Here is a 19,733-nt window from a genome sequence, read left to right as displayed (position 1 = left end):
AATTAGGCTTTCCATAACAAAGGGGTTTAATACTTATTGACTCAAGACATTTCAGCTTTAAATGTTTTATTAACTTGTAAAAATTCACATTATGGGGTATTGTGTATAGGCCAGTGACAAAAAAATATCAATTTAATTTTAACTTTTAAATAACCAAATATGCAAAGGAGGATATTGGATATTTCTGCCTTTGTGTTCTTATTTAGGATATACCACCATGAAGAGAATGACATGCATATCCATAATTATGCATTTCTGTGTATTACAGATTAGGGACTATTATTTTACCGGGTGTAAATCCACTACACTTAGTGTAGTTCATTAACCCAAAAATATTTTTTCAAGTTAAGGTGTTGTCATAGCTGACATCCTATTCTTTCTGCAGACATCTGAATCTTAATTCAGAGCTGTAACGTCTGCTTCCAACTCACACTCTCAAACACGTAGATCCCCTGAACGCAGCTCACTTTCCAGCCCACTTTCCAACTCACACTCTCAAACACGTAGATCCCCTGAACGCAGCTCACTTTCCAGCCCACTTTCCAACTCACACTCTCAAACACGTAGATCCCCTGAACGCAGCTCACTTTCCAGCTCACACTCTCAAACACGTAGATCCCCTGAACGCAGCTCACTTTCCAACTCACACTCTCAAACACGTAGATCCCCTGAACGCAGCTCACTTTCCAGCTCACACTCTCAAACACGTAGATCCCCTGAACGCAGCTCACGCTCCAGATCCCAATCACCTGAATTCTGATCACACATCTGTATGTCATTATCACACACTATTTAGTTCCGTTTTTTGCACCCCGTCATTGTGAGGTATTGTTTGTTTTGTAACACACTACTATTTGGAGCGCTGGTTTCCCACTGTAATTTAATCCTCCTGTGTATGATAGTTTTTGCCTGCCTCGCTAACGACGCCTTTTGCCTATTCCCTGCATGTACTATAGCCTATTGGATTTCCTGTTATCAACCTATTGCCTGATCTCCTGGACGATGCTACTAGCCTTTTCCCTGCCTGTACTGTTGCACTTTTGGACCCCTGTATATGACCTTCTGCCTTCCCCTGGACCCAGCTACCTGCCTCCTCCTGTGGTCCTTTACAAATAAACACCTGCTGCGCCCTGCGCTTTAAACCAGCTCTCTGTCTCCCATCGTGTTCATTATAAGAGCAGTTAACAGACGTCTTGGAAAACATGGTCACATATAAAACTGAGGAGAATTTTACCGGCATTCTGTTACCAAACTTTCCATCTGTGTAGTTCTCCAGTAAATGTGTTATTTCTTAAAATGTTCAGTGTAAATTGTTAAAAGTAGTCTTGTCGCATAGAGTTGTATGGTTTCTTAATCTTTGAAATCAATGGTTTTTGTTAGGCATACATTTTAAGCGCAATTATGTTACGGTGGAATTGCCCATTAGTAATCAATTGATTTACTGAAATTACATTTTTCTTGTGTTTGCAACTTCAAATATTTTGTTTTTTTCCCCATAAATCTATGCTATTCAGACGTTTTTGAAAAGTACTCACAGCCAATCAGATTAATATGCCGATTGGCATGTGTATTTTTCTGTTGCTCATTAGAAAAACGAGATTTCAGTCTTGTAGGTGTGTTTCCTGACCGATTCCCCCATGTGACACTAGAAGCGCGGAAGCGTATTTCACTTCCTCAAGATCCGCAGAATGAATCTGATAACTCAAGAAATCTGTAATAAATGTCGACGTTTTAGTTGCGCAATATCACATCTAACTAAGGTGTTTGGTGCAGTATTTCTCTAGAACAAAACATTTGCGACGTGTTTTCTTCTGTAAACAAAGTCGGAGCTGCTGGGCAGGTCTGTCTCACTGTCTATGCTATTGGATAGAGACCAATCACCGCAGCTGTTCACACCATGTTAATGGCAAATGGACTTTATCAAATTAAAACCCAACCTTCATTTACCCGTTGTGACGCACGGATGTTCCAAACTCTGTTTCAGACGAGACTGACTGTATTACCAAAGTGATCCTATTTACACTTTGTAGTACATTTTCTGACTCATTTTGATGCCACATAGGCCGTTTTCAAATGGATTCGTTGCTTTTTAAGGGTGTGTTTCCAAAGGCCCTATTCTGATCTTTTTTCCCACTAATTGATCAATCACATCAGATCTTTTTTAAGGCTGATCTAACTGAATTTATCTAATAAGAAACTCTAGTTTTTGTTGCGAAATGTTTTCCATTACAAAACATTTTGCTACGGTGTGCACTAATAAATACACCCCTTGTGTGTTGCTATGACATCAGCTATACATCACTCTTGTCTGTATGAAAACAAGAATCTGTTCTTGTGTTTGGTAATGATTCTAATCAGAGCTGGTACAGGCCATCTATGCACAAACTGCAGTGCCCAGTGATTGACCCTCAGTTCCTTCACTGTTTCAGCATATTCCCTACATAGTGCACTACTTTTGACCAGGGCCCATAGAGGTCAAAAGTAGTGCGCACTGTAAGGAATACAGTGCCATTTGCGACACATCCTTAGTCTGTATGACCGATTGGAGGTGTCTGCTGCTTTTCCAAGCTCAACCATCATTGCCTCTCCTCCAGTCGTAATTGGTGTGTTTAAGGTAAATGTAATTACTCACTAAGGGAAGGTTGTAAGCATAAAGAATGCCATGAAAGGTATCAGAAACAGATTGGAGAGACAACAGAGACTGGGATGGGCACATTCTCCCTCCCTCCCTCCCTCTATCATGAACTTGTCCTGATGTCCTGTCCTGTTGGTCCCTGTGCCCCCCAACTGTCAACACTAGGATTAGTGAGGCAACAGATTGCTCTCGTAATGATTTACTCCTAACTTCAAAAGCAGACCGGCTGATGTTTGTGACACTCTGGTGCCGACAAGCACATGTTTCGGCCTGAAGTAACGACGGTGGTGGCATCTCAAACTTAGCTGCGGTCATTATTGAGTAATAATAACATATTTTAAATCAGGTTGAAGTATTTGAAGGATTTTTCTATGATTTGATATGTGTTCCAAATGGCACCCTTTTCCCTACATCGTGCACTACTTTTGACCAAGACTACAAAGTAGTGCACTAAATAGGGAATATTCAGGTGAAGATGTAGTGTGTCATGGACAGGTGGTACCTGTGGAGTGCACTTCCGCTGTCTTTACGTAGCGCACCACAGGCCAGGATGAAGAATGTCTCTTGTGTTTTATGGTCACCCGGGTTAGAAGGTGAGGAAAAAGGGAGAATGTGATATCCAGAGCTGGGTCATCCTCCTTCTCTCCTCCTTTCCTCCCCCCTCCTCTCCACTCTCTGGATCCCAGGACAGATGTTTTTACAGGGTTCTGTGGGATTGGATGTCTGCCTGCCTCTGCTGCCAGACTGCTCCACTCCAATGGACTGGGTTAATCGCTCGGGGAGGACAAGGGTCTTCCACTAAACTGAGAAGAAACAGCCTTTGTCAAATTAAAACAATTGGGAATCCATCCTGCCTGGTGCTACGACCCTCAGCCGTCTGACAGGCCATGTCAGGAACAGGCAGTAAGACATGAAGTCAACTCCATGGGAGGTGAGCTCTTTCTCTCTCTGAGAGGCCTACAGAGTCCTCCTGTCTTCTTCTTCTTGGCTCCTCTGTACTGTTGAGATATCACTCCACTTGGTCTACTCTGGATACTCTGGAATGTTCTTTGGAGACTGTGTTTGGTAAATCATGTTCTTTGAGAACGCGGTGTCTCATAGCCACAGCGGGCGATGGTGGACATGTGCACTTATTTTTTGAATCCTGACAGTTTTGGACACTGTGGGTTTCATAACACAACAGACGGTCGTCCAGCTGAAGGAACTGAGAGTCCTTTAGGGATGGAAGGAGAGAGAGAGAGAAAGAAAAGTAGGGAGAGGGAGGGAAAGAGTGACGGGGAGGGAGGGAGGGATCAAATGGCTTTATTGCTCAAACAATTTTTGGCCATAGGGACAAGTGACCTTATCTAATAGAAGTCAATAGGAAACCAGTGCACACTTTATTAGATATCTAGATGTAATGACTCGTTGCGTGGCAGTTTTCTTGGTCATTGATGTCGTACATATGCTATGCTTGGATTGGGTGCTCTATATTGGACAAGACAAATCATTGCATATTTTGGTCAGATCATTCTGCATATATTGAGAAGTAGACTTTTTCCTGTCTATTTTGTCCAGTTTTAAAAGGGCAATCTGGGATTAGTACAATTTTTGGTTGATTTTGATATCACGGATGGTGTCCTTGCATGACTGAATTAAATTTTGCTGCTCTATCGATCATTACATACATTCAATCTGAAACTGACACCCTAGAAGTTATTTGTTTGACTTCATAATGAAGGGCGCTATACAAAACAAATTAATTAGGGATCGAATCGTCTAGCAAATTTAACCAATCAGAGTATGAAAGTTGATAACGTCATCATGTAGGCCGGCTCTGGCCCAACCCATCGGTTTGTAGGACCAATCAGAACAGTCAGAATGTTTTTGCCTTCTAGAAATCATCAGGGAGGGAGGCAAATCCAGTCATCGTGGAGAACAAACATCAGTTGGCCTTTAGCGATGTGGATGGGTAGCCAGGCAATTAATCTCAAGCTCTGTCTATGAATTTGAGAATAGTTACATTTCTCCAGCTGCCCCATCCCCCAACTGTTTACCAAAAAAAGTGGCGGGGTGCCTGCTTTGTTGTTTTTCAAATCCCAGAATGCCCATTTAACCTCTCTGGGATATGTGGGACGCTAGCGTCCCACCTGGCCAACATCCAATGAAAATGCAGAGCGCCAAATTCAAATAAATTACTATAAAAATGTAACTTTCATGAAATCACACATGCAATACACCAAATTAAAGCTACACTTGTAGGGTAGCGAGCTTTCAGGTCATGTGCCTCTAACAAAGAGTACACTTCCCTCTACCCTCGTTCTGAACAGTGCTACTCCTTCATTTCTCAAAGGAAAAACCTCAACCAATTTCTAAAGACTGTTGACATCCAGTGGAAGCGATAGGAACTGCAAGAAAGTCCCTTAGAAATCTGGACTCCCAATGAAAACCTATTGAAAAGAGTGACCTCAATTTTTTTAAATTCTGAATGGTTTGTCCTCTGGGTTTCGCCTGCCAAATAAGTTCTGTTATACTCACAGACATGATTAAAACAGTTTTAGAAACGTCAGAGTGTTTTCTAACCAAATCTAATAATATACATATCTTAGCTTCTGGGCCTGAATAGCAGGCTGTTTACTTTGGACACGCTTTTCATCCAGACGTCAAAATACCGCCCCCTATCCCAAAGAAGTTTCAAATCCCAGAATGTCCATTTAAGCATTAATCAGATGAGAAGCCGCTGTTGTTTGTAGACATGAACTTGAACACACGGATGATTCAGTGCTGCTGTGTGTTTTCCACATCACGCTGTGGTGTAGTGTGGAGAATGCTCTTCATCCTCCAGCTCGTTCGTTGTACTAGCTGGTGTGTTATGATCGATGCCCTTGCCTCGCCTCTCCCCCTGTGTTTTTGTGCGGTTGAGTAGATCAAGAGAGATAGCCTGAGGAAAGTGGCCGGGCACTGGTGTGACTACCAAGTCTGTATGTGGTGCAAAGTCAATGAGAGGAAAGAGTGGTAGGAACTATTGTTATATCCCAGCTAGCACATAATGTTCTGAGAACCATATGTTTCTTAGAGCTTGGTGAGAGCATGGTTGTCCTATGGTTATTTTGCATACAACCTTCCCACAACTTTCTGGGAATGGTGCAGGATAGTTGCTTGGCTTTGGAACATTCTCAGCACATTTAAAGGCCCAGTGCTTTCAACAACATGATTTTTTTGTAATTTATATATACAGCTGAAGTCGGAAGTTTACATACACTTAGGTTGGAGTCTGGCTTTTCAACCACTCCACAAATGTCTAGTTTTGGCAAGTCAGTTAGGAGATCTACTTTGTGCATGACACAATTTCTCTCCCCCTGGCCATGCAGAAAGAGACACATAGAGAGAACAAAGGAACTTCTTCTACATCACAGAACTTGAGAACTGAACAATGTCCATGTTTTGGAGAATGTGTAAACGGTCGGTGGAGAAGCCAGCTATGACCCGGTCCGTTTTGTTTCATGTTTGTGACCTCATGAAAGACAATACAGCCACATTACCATAACTCTGTTTATACAGGTGCCTCCGTTATGAGGTTGGCGTCTAATTATTGTATAAAATGAATGAGTAAAGATGAAACTATTTGTGAAATTATGTAATGTGATGTTAAACCGTTAATGTGAGAGAATTGTATTCCCTTTAAATTTAACTAAGTCATTGGCCCGCCCCCATGAGCACAGGCATGATCTGGCTCATGGGACAGCCCTTTTCTACTGTTACGAATAAAACCCCCTCCTGAAGAAATCCTCTTCAGACCACGCGTACCTCGATGGACACCGAGGAGGCACAGGTTGAGTTCAGACCACAAAAACCTCAGTATAAGCTAAGATTGTAATGGTTGTTGAATTCCTAACCATACCACGTGGAGCATTGGCTACACAGCGGGAAATAGTTAAACTCTGAGACTATCGATCCCGACAGAATAAGAGCAAATCTTAGATACTAATTACTAGTCTGCAACTAGAAATTATGTCAACCTGGGATGCGAAGACAGACAACCGCCGAAACATCTATTCTATGAAAACATTTCTGAATGGTACTCTGAAGTAGCCATTCTAACCACGAAAGACTTAAGGGAGGCAGAGAGAGAGATGAGGATGAACTGACTCTCCAACAGAAGGACTGACGATTCCAACAGAGATCACGACAACACACTGGGCGTAAATATATATTTATTGCAATTATTCCCGAATGAGTGAGCGTTCATATGCAAAGGATTAGCATTTCAATTAATATAATTATCAACTGTGTAGTGACTCCTTTTTGTCTTTCCCGCCCTGCTCAGTCCATACCCACTTCCCTTTGTCCACCAAGCCGTCATATCGGCTTAGCCCACTAGGGAACCTCCCCTATCATTTCCTTGTAATCATATCTACTGTTTGTTTATGCATTTCTGTGATTATTTAGTTAGTTAGTAAATAAATGATTAAGACAATTGGTGTATGGATGATTCATAGTAAAGGCTGGGTTCATGCAGATAACCAACAATTTACGACGTTTGGAATGAGACTTAACGTGAGGTAAAGAATAATTAATTAATTAGAAGACTAATTGATCAGATATAATATTCCTAATATAACTCTTCAGATATTTTAATAACTTTGTAATCTGAAGATTTTTCTTGGTGCCCCGACTTCCTAGTTAATTACATTTACATGATTAGTTTAATCACGTAATAATAATTACAGAGAATTGATTTGATAAAATAAGTCTTCACTTTAATGATGCCAAAGACACGACAGATGATTAATGCCTAAAGAAATAAATTTCCATGTGTCCTATCTATGCATGGAGTAAAAAAGTTAACCCAAAATAAGATAGCAATAGTTATTAAAAGTCTTATTGAAACATTCAGTTAAAGTTTTAAGGAAGATAGTCAAAAACCTCCAAATAACCTACAGTACCAGTCAAATGTTTGGATACATCTACTCATTCAAGGGTTTTTCTTTATTTTTACTATTTTCTACATTGTAGAATAATAGTAAAGACATCAAAACTATGGAATAACACATGGAATCATGTATTAACCAAATAAGTGTTTAACTTCGCTGGGATATGTGGGACGGTAGCGTCCCAATTGGCCAAAAGCCAGAAAAAATGTAGCGCGCCAAATTCAAATATATTACTATAAAAATCAATCTTTCATGAAATCACACACGACATCAAATTAACTACACATGGTGTGAATCCAGCCAACATGTCTGATTTCAAAAAGGATTTACGGCGAAAGCACACCAAACGATTATGTTAGCTCAGTACATAGCCACAGAAAAACACAGCCATTTTCCCAGCCAAAGATAGTAGTCACAAAAAGCAGAAATATAGATAAAATGAATCACTAACCTTTGATGATCTTCATCAGATGACACTCATAGGACATCATGTTACACAATACATTTATGGTTTGTTCAATAATGTGCATATTTATATCCACAAATCTCGGTTTACATTGGCGCCATGTTCAGAAATGCCTCCAAAATATCCAGAGAAATTGCAGAGAGCCACGTCAAATAACAGAAATACTCATCATATACTTTGATGAAAGATACATGTTTTACATAGAATTAAAGATACACTTGTTCTTAATGCAACCGCTGTGTCAGATTTCAAAAAAACTTTACGGAAAAAGCACACAATGCAATAATCTGAGACGGCACTCAGATATAACAACATTTCTCCGCCATGTTGGAGTCAACAGAAATATGAAATTACATCATAAATATTCCCTTACCTTTGATGATCTTCATCAGAATGCACTCCCAGGAATCCTAGTTACACAATAAATCGTTGTTTTGTTCGATAATGTCCATTACTTATGTCTAAGTAGCTACTTTTGCTAGCATGTTTTGTGCACATGTCCAAACGCTCGCGCAGATGCAGGCGAACTCGGACGAAAACTTCAAAAAGTTATATAACAGGTTGAATAAACTGGTCAAAGTAAGTAGAGAATCAATCTTCAGGATGTTGTTATCAAAACTATCCAATAACGTTCCAACCGAAGAATTCCTTTGTGTCTCTAGAAGTTATGGAAAGCAAGACGATATCGTTTGGAACACGCGTGACCAGGAACTGGCATTCTGCCAGACCAATGACTGAAACACCTCCCATCCGGCTCAACATCACAGTAGAGGCTTCATTCCACGTTCTACAGACTGTTGACATCTAGTTGAAGGCGTAGGAAGTGCAAACAGATCCATATCTTACAGGGAATTGAATAGGCGATGAGTTGAACATCGACTCTCAGAATTCTCACTTCCTGTTTGGATTTTTTCTCAGGTTTTCAAATCAAATCAAATTTTATTTGTCACATACACATGGTTAGCAGATGTTAATGCGAGTGTAGCGAAATGCTTGTGCTTCTAGTTCCGACAATGCAGTAATAACCAACGAGTAATCTAACCTAACAATTCCACAACTACTACCTTATACACACAAGTGTAAAGGGATAAAGAATATGTACATAAAGATATATGAATGAGTGATGGTACAGAACGGCATAGGCAAGATGCAGTAGATGGTATAGAGTACAGTATATACATATGAGATGAATAATGTAGGGTATATAAACATAAAGTGGCATAGTTCAAAGTGGCTAGTGATACATGTATTACATAAAGATGGCAAGATGCAGTAGATGATATAGAGTACAGTATATACATATACATATGAGATGAGTAATGTAGGGTATGTAAACATTATATTAAGTGGCATTGTTTAAAGTGGCTAGTGATACATTTTTACATACATTTCCATCAATTCCCATTATTAAAGTGGCTGGAGTTGAGTCAGTATGTTGGCAGCGGCCACTAAATGTTAGTGGTGGCTGTTTAACAGTCTGATGGCCTTGAGATAGAAGCTGTTTTTCAGTCTCTCGGTCCCTGCTTTGATGCACCTGTACTGACCTCGCCTTCTGGATGATAGCGGGGTGAACAGGCAGTGGCTCGGGTGGTTGTTGTCCTTGATGATCTTTATGGCCTTCCTGTGACATCGGGTGGTGTAGGTGTCCTGGAGGGCAGGTAGTTTGCCCCCGGTGATGCGTTGTGCAGACCTCACTACCCTCTGGAGAGCCTTACGGTTGTGGGCGTAGCAGTTGCCGTACCAGGCGGTGATACAGCCCGACAGGATGCTCTCGATTGCCTGCCATATGAGTTCTGTTATACTGTTATACTCACAGACATAATTCAAACAGTTTTAGAAACTTCAGTGTTTTATATCCAATAGTAATAATAATATGCATATATTAGCATCTGTTTTACAAGTTTTCCACATCAGTTTTTTCTAAACTAGCGCGAGCAAGTAGTTAGTAGAAGAAGAAGAGTGAATGAAGCTGCTATAGCGAGCAGCCCCCTCTGTTGGCCAAAACAAGCACAACGCGATTGAGACATCAACCGGTAGGCTCTGCTGCCCGGTCTTTCTTGGCACGTTAAATATAATTTCACTTTGAGGTCTGTTTTTAACAGACGGGGACATTAAAACGGGGACATTTCTGGGGACAGCTCCAGCCGGGGACAGGCCACCAAAAATGGGGACTGTCCCCAGGAAACGGGGACGTCTGGTCACCCTACTATAGAGTCCTCTAGCAGAGAATATGCTGTTCAGCCTAATTCTCTGTTTTATCTTTGTTTATTCCTGTTCCAATTACATCATTGACTACTAAAAACGTTGGAGGAAAAAAAGTTATCCGGGTCTGGGAATAACTTTAAGAAGAACACCGAGCTTGTCTTTGTGTCATCATCAGTAGACTGTAGTTATGTGTTCCATTTGTCCAGGAATGTAAATCTCTTAATGAGATTACAGAAGATGAAAGTTGATTATCTGAATCTTGTCCTGATCTGTCTCTCTTCTCCAGGGTCCTTCAGGAATGATGGGATTAAGGCATCTGATGTCCTGCCTGTGCTGAAAGAGAAAGTGGCCTTTGTGTCAGGTGAGTGTGTATCGTGTCCAAAATGGCACCCTATTCCCTAGTCCTATCGGTCCTGTTCTAAAGTAGTGCACTACATAGGTAATAGGGTGCCGTTTGGTTTTCAGCCTGTGATGCTTCATCTTGACTAATCCACTATGGGAAATCATGAAGATGTTTTCCGTTCTGGCTGTCAGTGTTCTTGGCAGACCTGTGCTGAGGAAATTCCCATGACAAGCATGATTAGTAGTACATGACAAGCATGTTGACATTTAACCATCGGCACAACAACTTTCATGTGTGGGAACTTCCTATTACACTATCATCTTCATTAGTGCACAGACCAATTATGTACCAAAGACTTCTTACATTTATTTTGTTTAATGTTTTTCGGCCGTGCGTAATATGCGGTAGGCTATGTATTGAATAACGGCGCAATCGTAACTTTAATTCAGTTTGCATAGGCTCATAAGCCTGTGCATAAGCTCTAATATATGCGTATGGTGGTTTTGAATTAATCATCACCTTAGAAAGCAGCTGTCCATTTCGTTGAGATAGGCTTTGAAACAACATCCACAAGGACCATGTTTTAAACTCAGTTTCAACCTGCTGTTGAACTTCTTTCTTCAAATTGATCATCACAGTGAGGGGAGTTTTAAAAGCACAATACTGTTTTGATGTGAATTTTGATTGCATTTGCATTGATGTCAGAGGGACAATAGAGCCTTGAGTACCAGGCCATTAGGACCTGATAGTACATAGCAAGTTGTGTACACATGTCCAGAGGGCATTAAAGGAGATAACCGTGACTCAACGGTCATGTGGAATTTTACTGCGGTCATGACTCATGACTGCCGGTGTGGCGGTAATACAATGCAGCCAGCCGTGTGACTAAAAACTGTTCTCTCAATGAACAGGGTAACCAGGTAAAATGCTGGCAAAGAGAGCTGGCTGGGAACTGGACCTGACTGGAGCGCTGTTGTAAAAATAAGCTAAACGCCATGTAAAATAGAGAAAATCTACTTTACAATGCTGCTGGCCAGAATCCCTCTTAGTACAATGCAGCCAGCCGTGTGACAATATTTTTTTTTTTTACCTTTTGTTTAATCGTTTTTGACTCATCTCTCAATGAACAGGGTAACCAGGTAAAATGCTGGCAAAGAGAGCTGGCGGGGAACTGGACCTGACTGGAGCGCTGTTGTAAAAATAAGCTAAACGCCATGTAAAATAGAGAAAATCTCATTCAGTCTAATAAACATAAGGCTGTTAACTCAAGGCAATCTCTGAGCTGTAGAGAATAGATATCTCATCTCTCTGTCTGTCTGTCTGTCTGTCTGTCTGTCTGTCTGTCTGTCTGTCTGTCTGTCTGTCTGTCTGTCTGTCTGTCTGTCTGTCTGTCTGTCTGTCTGCCTGTCGCTCTGTCTGCCTGTCGCTCTGTCTGCCTGTCGCTCTGTCTGCCTGTCGCTCTCTCTGTCTGTCTGTCTGTCTGTCTGCCTGTCGCTCTCTCTGTCTGTCTGTCTGTCTGTCTGCCTGCCTCTCCTCTCCTCTCCTCTCCTCTCCTCTCGGGAGATGGGACTACTCTGGCATGCATCTCACTGATGTTTTTTTCTCTCTCCAAAATACATCAGAGGTTCCCCCAGCAGCAGTAGAGTAATATTGTTGGCCTTATCTCTCTGACGAGGCCCAGTGTGTGGTGCATACACACACACACACACACACACACACGGGGAGAGGGGGACCTTGAGGATGACAGACGAGGGGGACCTTGAGGATGACAGACTGGTGGACATATCAGAGAGTCGAGGGGAGGGAGAAGCACGGGGGAGCGCCGCCATCCGTGGCGGTTGGTGCTTCCAAAAAGTGTCAACAAAGATCTGTCACCACCAAAATCCTTTCTGGATAAGGCCCTCCATGCCCTCCCTCTGGGGCGCTGATGCTGCTTTGCCTCCCTGCCTGCCTTCCTGGTGCTGCTCACAAAGTCCCATGAGCACCGGGGATAAACAAACGTGCACTGTACTTCAACATCAATCTGGTCATGCATCTCTCCACACATGGGATGCGTCCCAAATGGCACAATATTCCCTGTTATAGTGTACTACTTTTGACCATGGGCTCTGGACAAAAGTAGTACAGGGAATAGGGTGCCATTTTGGACAAATAGCTACTAAATAAGAGATATGAAGGCAGAGCCTTTCTACTCTCATTATGTTGTATATCATGTCATCCTGTAAATGATCTATACAGGCACTTTGAGAGAATGCTGAGAAAATGGAGGAATGTTTTTGGCCCCTGGTCAAGAGTAGTGCACTATATAGAGAATAGGGTGCCATTTGGGAGGAACCCTATGTGCACTTAAAGCTCTATCAATCTCTGCCATAGGGCTTTCATAAATCAGGAGATTTCTGCTGTCTGTGTTCCTACAGGAGGTCGTGATAAGAGAGGTGGCCCCATACTGACCTTCCCTGCCAGAAGCAACCATGACAGAATAAAACACGAGGACCTGCGGCGGCTGGTGACCTATCTCTCCACTGTGCCCAGGTAAGAACAGAGGATATGTGTCTGATTGAGGATCAGTTTATCTTTTTAGATCACAATGAATAAGATTACATGGACAGGTGGGACCTGATCCTAGATCAGAAACCCTCCTACTCTGAGACGCTTGATACATACGGGCGATACGGCCCCTGAACTATCTGACCGTGCTAATGTAAACATGGCTTAATGTATGTGGCTAGCTGGAGGAACATGCTTTATCCATGTACAGTGCCTTCAGAAAGTATTCAACATGTTGTTGTATTACAGTCTGAATTCAAAACTGATTAAATACAAAAATATATACAGTACCAGTCAAAGGTTTGGACACACCTACTCATTCAAGGGTTATTCTTTATTTTTACTATTTTCTACATTGTAGAATAATAGTGAAAACATCAACACTATTAAATAACATATGGAATCAGGTAGTAACCAAAAAGGTGTTAAACAAATCAAAATAGATTTTAGAGTCTTCAAAGTAGCCACCCTCTGCCTCGATGACATCACTTCTTGGCTGCTTTTCCTTCACTCTGCGGCACAGCTCATCCCAAACCATCTCAATTGTGTGATTGTGGAGGCCAGGTCATCTCATGCAGCACTCCATCACTTTCCTTCTTGGTCAAATAGCCCTTACACAACCTGGAGGTGCGAACCACACATGCAGAGATCATCCATGAGGGTAGGTAGCAACACATCTGCCACGCTGATCCTCAACACTGGAGCTCCACAGGGGTGCGTGCTCAGTCCCCTTCTGTACTTCCTGTTCACCCACAACTGCATGGCCAGGCACGACTCTAACACCATCATTAAGTTTGCAGACGACACAACAGTGGTAGGCCTGATCACCGACAACGACGAGACAGCCTATAGTAAGGAGGTCAGAGACCTGGCCGGGTGACGCCAGAATAACAACCGATCCCTCAACGTAACCAAGAGGATTGTGGACTACAGGAAAAGGATTACCGAGCACGCCCCCATTCTCATCGACGGGGCTGTAGTGGAGCAGGTTGAGAGGAACCAAGTTCCTTGGTGTCCACATCAACAACAAACTAGAATGGTCCAAACACACCAAGACAGTCATGAAGAGGGCATGACAATGTCACGATCGTCGTAGTGAGGAGACCAAGGCGCAGTGTGAGAGAAATACATCTTATTTTATTATGAAGACGAACCAACGAACAAAACAACAAACAGACGACCGTGAAGCTATTCAAACAAATAGTGCTGACACTAAACACTACACATAGACAATTACCCACAAAAGCCTACTGCCTATGGCTGCCTTAAATATGGCTCCCAATCAGAGACAATGAATGACAGCTGTCTCTGATTGAGAACCATTCAGGCAACCATAGACTTACCTAGACACCTACACAAACCCATACACTCTACCAAAACCCCCTATACCATACAACCACCCCAGACGAGACAACTATACACAAACAACCCCATGTCACACCCTGACCTAACTAATATAATAAAGAAAAAAAAGATAACTAAGGCCAGGGCGTGACAGTACCCCCCCCCCCAAAGGTGCGGACTCCGGCCGCAAACCTGACACAGAAGGGGAGGGTCCGGGTGGGCCTTCTTATGGCGGCGGCTCGGGTGCGGGACGTGGCCCCCACTTCACCATAGTCACTACCCGCTTCCGTGGCCTCCTCCTAACGGCCACCCTTCATAATAACCCCACTGGACTAAGGGGCAGCACCGGACTGAGGGGCAGCACCGGACTGAGGGGCAGATCCTGGCTGGCGGACGGCTCTGGCTGCTCCTGGCTGGCGGACGGCTCTGGCTGCTCCTGGCTGGCGGACGGCTCTGGCTGCTCCTGGCTGGCGGACGGCTCTGGCTGCTCCTGGCTGGCGGACGGCTCTGGCTGCTCCTGGCTGGCGGACGGCTCTGGCTGCTCCTGGCTGGCGGACGGCTCTGGCGGCTCCTGTCTGGCGGACGGCTCCGGCGGCTCCTGTCTGGCGGACGGCTCCGGCGGCTCCTGTCTGGCGGACGGCTCCGGCGGCTCCTGTCTGGCGGACGGCTCTGGCGGCTCGGGACAGACGGGCGGCTCTGACGGCTCCGGACAGACGGGCGGCTCTGACGGCTCGGGACAGACGGGCGGCTCTGACGGCTCGGGACAGACGGGCGGCTCTGACGGCTCGGGACAGACGGGCGGCTCTGACGGCCCGGGACAGACGGGCGGCTCTGACGGCTCGGGACAGACGGGCGGCTCAGACGGTGCTGGACAGGCAGACAGCTCAAACAGCTCTGGGCAGATTGGCTCTGGCGCCTCTGGACTGAGGGGCTGAAGCTCTGGCAGCGCCGGACAGGCGGGAGACTCCGGCAGCGCTGGAGAGGAGGAAGCCTCTGGCCGCGCTGGACAGGCGGGAGACTCTGTAGCGATGAGACGGAGAGACAGCCTGGTGCGGGGGGCTGCCACCGGAGGGCTGGTGCGTGGAGGTGGCACTGGGTAGACCGGACCGTGAAAGCGCACTGGAGATCTTAAGAGCAGGGCTGGCACCATCCGCCCTGGCTGGATCTTCACCCTAGCCCGGCAGATGTGGGGAGCTGGGATGTTGCGCACCGGGCTAAGCACACGCACCGGGAACACCGTGCGTTCCACCGCATAACACGGTGCCTGCCCGGTACGACGCCCCCTCTCTCCACTGGAAGCACGGCTGGGAGAGCTGTAGCGCCGAGCTGGCAGAGGACGTGCAGGGCTAGGGAGGCGCACAGGAGGCCTGGTGCGTGAGGCTGGCACAGTCTTAACCAGACGGCTAGCACGCACCTCAGGACGAGTATGGAGAGCTGTCCCCGGTGACATCAACTCCCCGACACGTTCAGTCGGGCGGATGTCGTGCCTCATGCACCAAACCAGCACCTCCCTCATAACTCTTTCCTCCAATTTCCCCATTAACTCCTTCACTGTCTCTGCGTCGCTCACCTCCAATTCCGCCCTGACCGGCTCCTTACGGTAAGCAGGGGGAGTTGGCTCAGGTCTGACTCCTGACTCTGCCACACTCCCCGTGTGCCCCCCCCAAGACATTTTTGGGGCTGCCTCTCGGGCCTCCAGCCGCTCTGCCGTGCCAGCGCCTCATAATAGCGCCTCTCCGCCTTCGCTGCCTCCAGCTCTTCTTTGGAGCGGCGATATTCCCCTGGCTCTGCCCAGGGTCCTTTGCCGTCTAATTCGTCCTCCCATGTCCATTCCTCCAAATAGTGCAGCTCTTCTGCTGCTGCTGCTGCCTCTCCTGCTGCTGCTGCTGCTGCTTCTCCTGCCGTTTACCACGCTGCTTGGTCCTGGTATGGTGGGTAATTCTGTCACGGTCGTCGTAGTGAGGAGACCAAGGCGCAGCGTGAGAGAAATACATCTTCTTTTATTATGAAGACGAACCAACGAACAAAACAACAAACAGACGACCGTGAAGCTATTCAAACAAATAGTGCTGACACTAAACACTACACAAAGACAATTACCCACAAAAGCCTACTGCCTATGGCTGCCTTAAATATGGCTCCCAATTAGAGACAATGAATGACAGCTGTCTCTGATTGAGAACCATTCAGGCAACCATAGACTTACCTCGACACCTACACTCAACACAAACCCATACACTCTACCAAAACCCCCTATACCATACAACCACCCCAGACGAGACAACTATACACAAACATCCCCCATGTCACACCCTGACCTAACTAATATAATAAAGAAAACAAAGATAACTAAGGCCAGGGCGTGACAGACAAAGCCTATTCCCCCTCAGGAAACTAAAAAGATTTGGCATGGGTCCTCAGATCCTCAAAAGGTTCTACAGCTGCCTGGTACGGCAATTGCTCGGCCTCTGACCGCAAGGGGTACCGGAGTGCCAAGTCTAGGACAAAAAGGCTTCTCAACAGTTTTTACCCCCAAGTTTTTACCCCCCAAGACTCCTGAACAGGTAATCTAATGGCTACCCAGACTATTTGCATTGTGTGCCCCCCCCACCCCAACCCCTCTTTTTACGCTGCTGCTACTCTCTGTTTATCATATATGCATAGTCAATTTAACTATACATTCATGTACATACTACCTCAATTAGGCTGACCAACCAGTGCTCCCGCACATTGGCTAACCGGGCTATCTGCATTGTGTCCCGCCACCCGCCACCCACCACCCGCCAACCCCTCTTTTACGCTACTGCTACTCTCTGTTCATCATATATGCATAGTCACTTTAACCTGTTATGGCTGCAGCCCGACACCGGTACACCTATGAAAACATCCAGCTCAAGTGCAGGGCGCGAAATTCAAAATCTATTTTTTTTAAATATTTAACTTTCACACATTAACAAGTCCAATACAGCATTTGAAAGATAAACATCTTGTGAATCCAGCCAACATGTCCGATTTTTTAAATGTTTTACAGAGAAAACACCACATATATTTATGTTAGCTCACCACCAAATAAAAAAGAGGACAGACATTTTTCACAGCACAAGTAGGATGCAAGTAGCATGCACAAGCCAACCTAACTAACCTAGAACCAACCTAAATAACCTAGAAAAAACTACCTCAGATGACAGTCCTATAACATGTTACACAATAAATCTATGTTTTGTTCAAAAAATGTGCATATTTTAGCTATAAATCAGTTTTACATTACTGCTACCATCATAGCTACAGTCAGAAATCGCACGGGAGTAGCCAGAGAAAATACAGACACCAACGTCAACTACTAATTACACATCATAAAACATTTCAGAAGAATATATGGTGGATAGCTAATGAAAGACAAAGATCTTGTGAATACAGCCAATATTTCCGATTTTTGAAGTGTTTTACAGCGAAAACACAATATATCGTTATATTAGCTTACTACAATAGCTAGCACACAGCAGCATTGATTCTAGTCAAACGGTAGCGATAGCACAGTTCGACAGATATATGAAAAAGCATCCCAAATTGGGTCCTTATCTTTGTTGATCTTCCATCAGAATGTTCTCCAAGGGGTCCTTTGTTCAGAACCGTCTTTATTTGGATCCAGAACGAACGATTTCCCTCTTGAATTAGCAAGCACACTGGCCGTGCGGCGCTAACCTCTCCTTCTTGACAAAATTCTTGCGTCGCATCACGTCTAAAGTCCAGAATAAATTTCAATAATATAATTAAACTATATTGAAAAAACATACTTTAGGATGATATTGTGACATGTATCAAATAAAATCGAAACCGGAGATCATATTCACCTTTAACGAGGGTTTTCCAGGAGCCGAGTCCAAGTCCAACTTCTCGCCCAGAAAAAAAAAAAAGTGCGCAACTCTCACTCCAAGAGGTTGTGTTCAATCCCAGGACGAGATAATCAAGTCATTTCTGCTCTCACTTCCGCATGACACCCAGGGGAAGGCGTATGACGTGTTTCTACAGTCCTAAGTGACATGCCCTTTTATAGACAAGCTCTTGAAGAGAGACATCGCTTTTGGAAATCTCACTTCCGGATAGGAAATGGGCTGTAAAAAGAGTTCTGTTCCACTTAGAGAAATAATTCAAACGGTTTTAGACTAGAGACTGTTTTCTATCCAATAGTAATAATAATATGCATATTGTACGAGCAGAAATTGAGTAAGAGGCCGTTTGAAAATGGGCACATATTTCCAGTTTTTCAATACGCCCCCTGCAGCCATAACAAGTTAACCATATCTACATACTACCTCAATCAGACTGACTAACCGGTGTCTGTATGTAGCCTCGCTACTTTTATAGCCTCGCTACTGTATATAGCCTGTCTTTTTACTGTTATTTCTTTACCTACCTATTGTTCACCTAATACCTTTTTTGCACTATTGGTTAGAGCCTGTAAGTAAGCATTTCACTGTAAGGTCTACACCTGTTGTATTCGGCGCACGTGACAAATAAACTTTGATTTGATTTGAATATCCTGCGGATCTGTTATTATTTTACCCTTCTTGTCTTTTATTTTGTGAATAGCTCTAGATGCCTGTACATGCCTTAGCTGTCTTGCTAATAATTTATGTGGTTTGTTATCCAGTTCAAAATAACTTTGTTGCGTTCATATTTCAACTTTGTGATCTTCTCAAAGACTGCATTCAAGGAATTCGTCCTAAAAACGTTCTCCTGTTCCCCTAACTCTCTTTCAATTTCTCTCAGCCCAGTATTGGTGCGATTCTTCCTCTCTGATGTATAAGAAATAATGTAACCTCTAATCACAGCCTTCAGAGATTCCCAAAGGGTGGAGTCGTCAACATCCCCCGTGTCGTTAGTTCTGAGGAAAAAGGCAATCTGCTCCTTCAAATACTGACAAAAAGCCAAGGTCGCCGACCTGTCGACATATTGTCAAGTTTCAGCACCATGGACAGAGGATAGTGGTCCGTAATTAGAATAGGGTGATAGGTAACCGACGCAGCTGCTGAAATAAGTTTGGAGTCCAACAAAAAATAGTCAATTCTGGAATATGATTTATGAACTGATGAAAAGAAAGAATAATCCTTATCTGTTGGGTGTGTCAGTTTCCAAATATCGACAATGTTAAGGTTTGTCATCAATGTATTTAGACAGACACTGGCATTTGAATGTTGAAGTGACCTTGATAGCTGTTTATCTGAAAGAGGATCTAACGTACAGTTAAAGTCACCTCCAACAATAACACCTGTATCCGAG

The 19,733-nt window shown here is 44.0% G+C and overlaps 1 protein-coding gene across 4 annotated transcripts in view; it reads left to right on the top strand.

Moving 5' to 3' along the window:
* Nucleotides 1–19,733, top strand: part of LOC139538416 (kalirin-like) — a 301,849-nt gene that overhangs the window by 98,845 nt on the left and 183,271 nt on the right. For all 4 annotated transcript variants that reach the window (XM_071340411.1, XM_071340413.1, XM_071340412.1 and 1 more), the window contains exons 2-3: nt 10,506–10,580; nt 12,980–13,094. In XM_071340411.1, the coding sequence (XP_071196512.1) occupies nt 10,506–10,580; nt 12,980–13,094 (190 nt within the window). The remainder of the gene's footprint in view (nt 1–10,505; nt 10,581–12,979; nt 13,095–19,733) is intronic.

Source organism: Salvelinus alpinus, chromosome 14 (genome assembly GCF_045679555.1).
Source record: "Salvelinus alpinus chromosome 14, SLU_Salpinus.1, whole genome shotgun sequence".
Lineage (NCBI taxonomy): Eukaryota > Metazoa > Chordata > Actinopteri > Salmoniformes > Salmonidae > Salvelinus > Salvelinus alpinus.
Note: the sequence above shows the minus strand (reverse complement) of the source record. Positions and strands in the feature narration are given on the sequence as shown.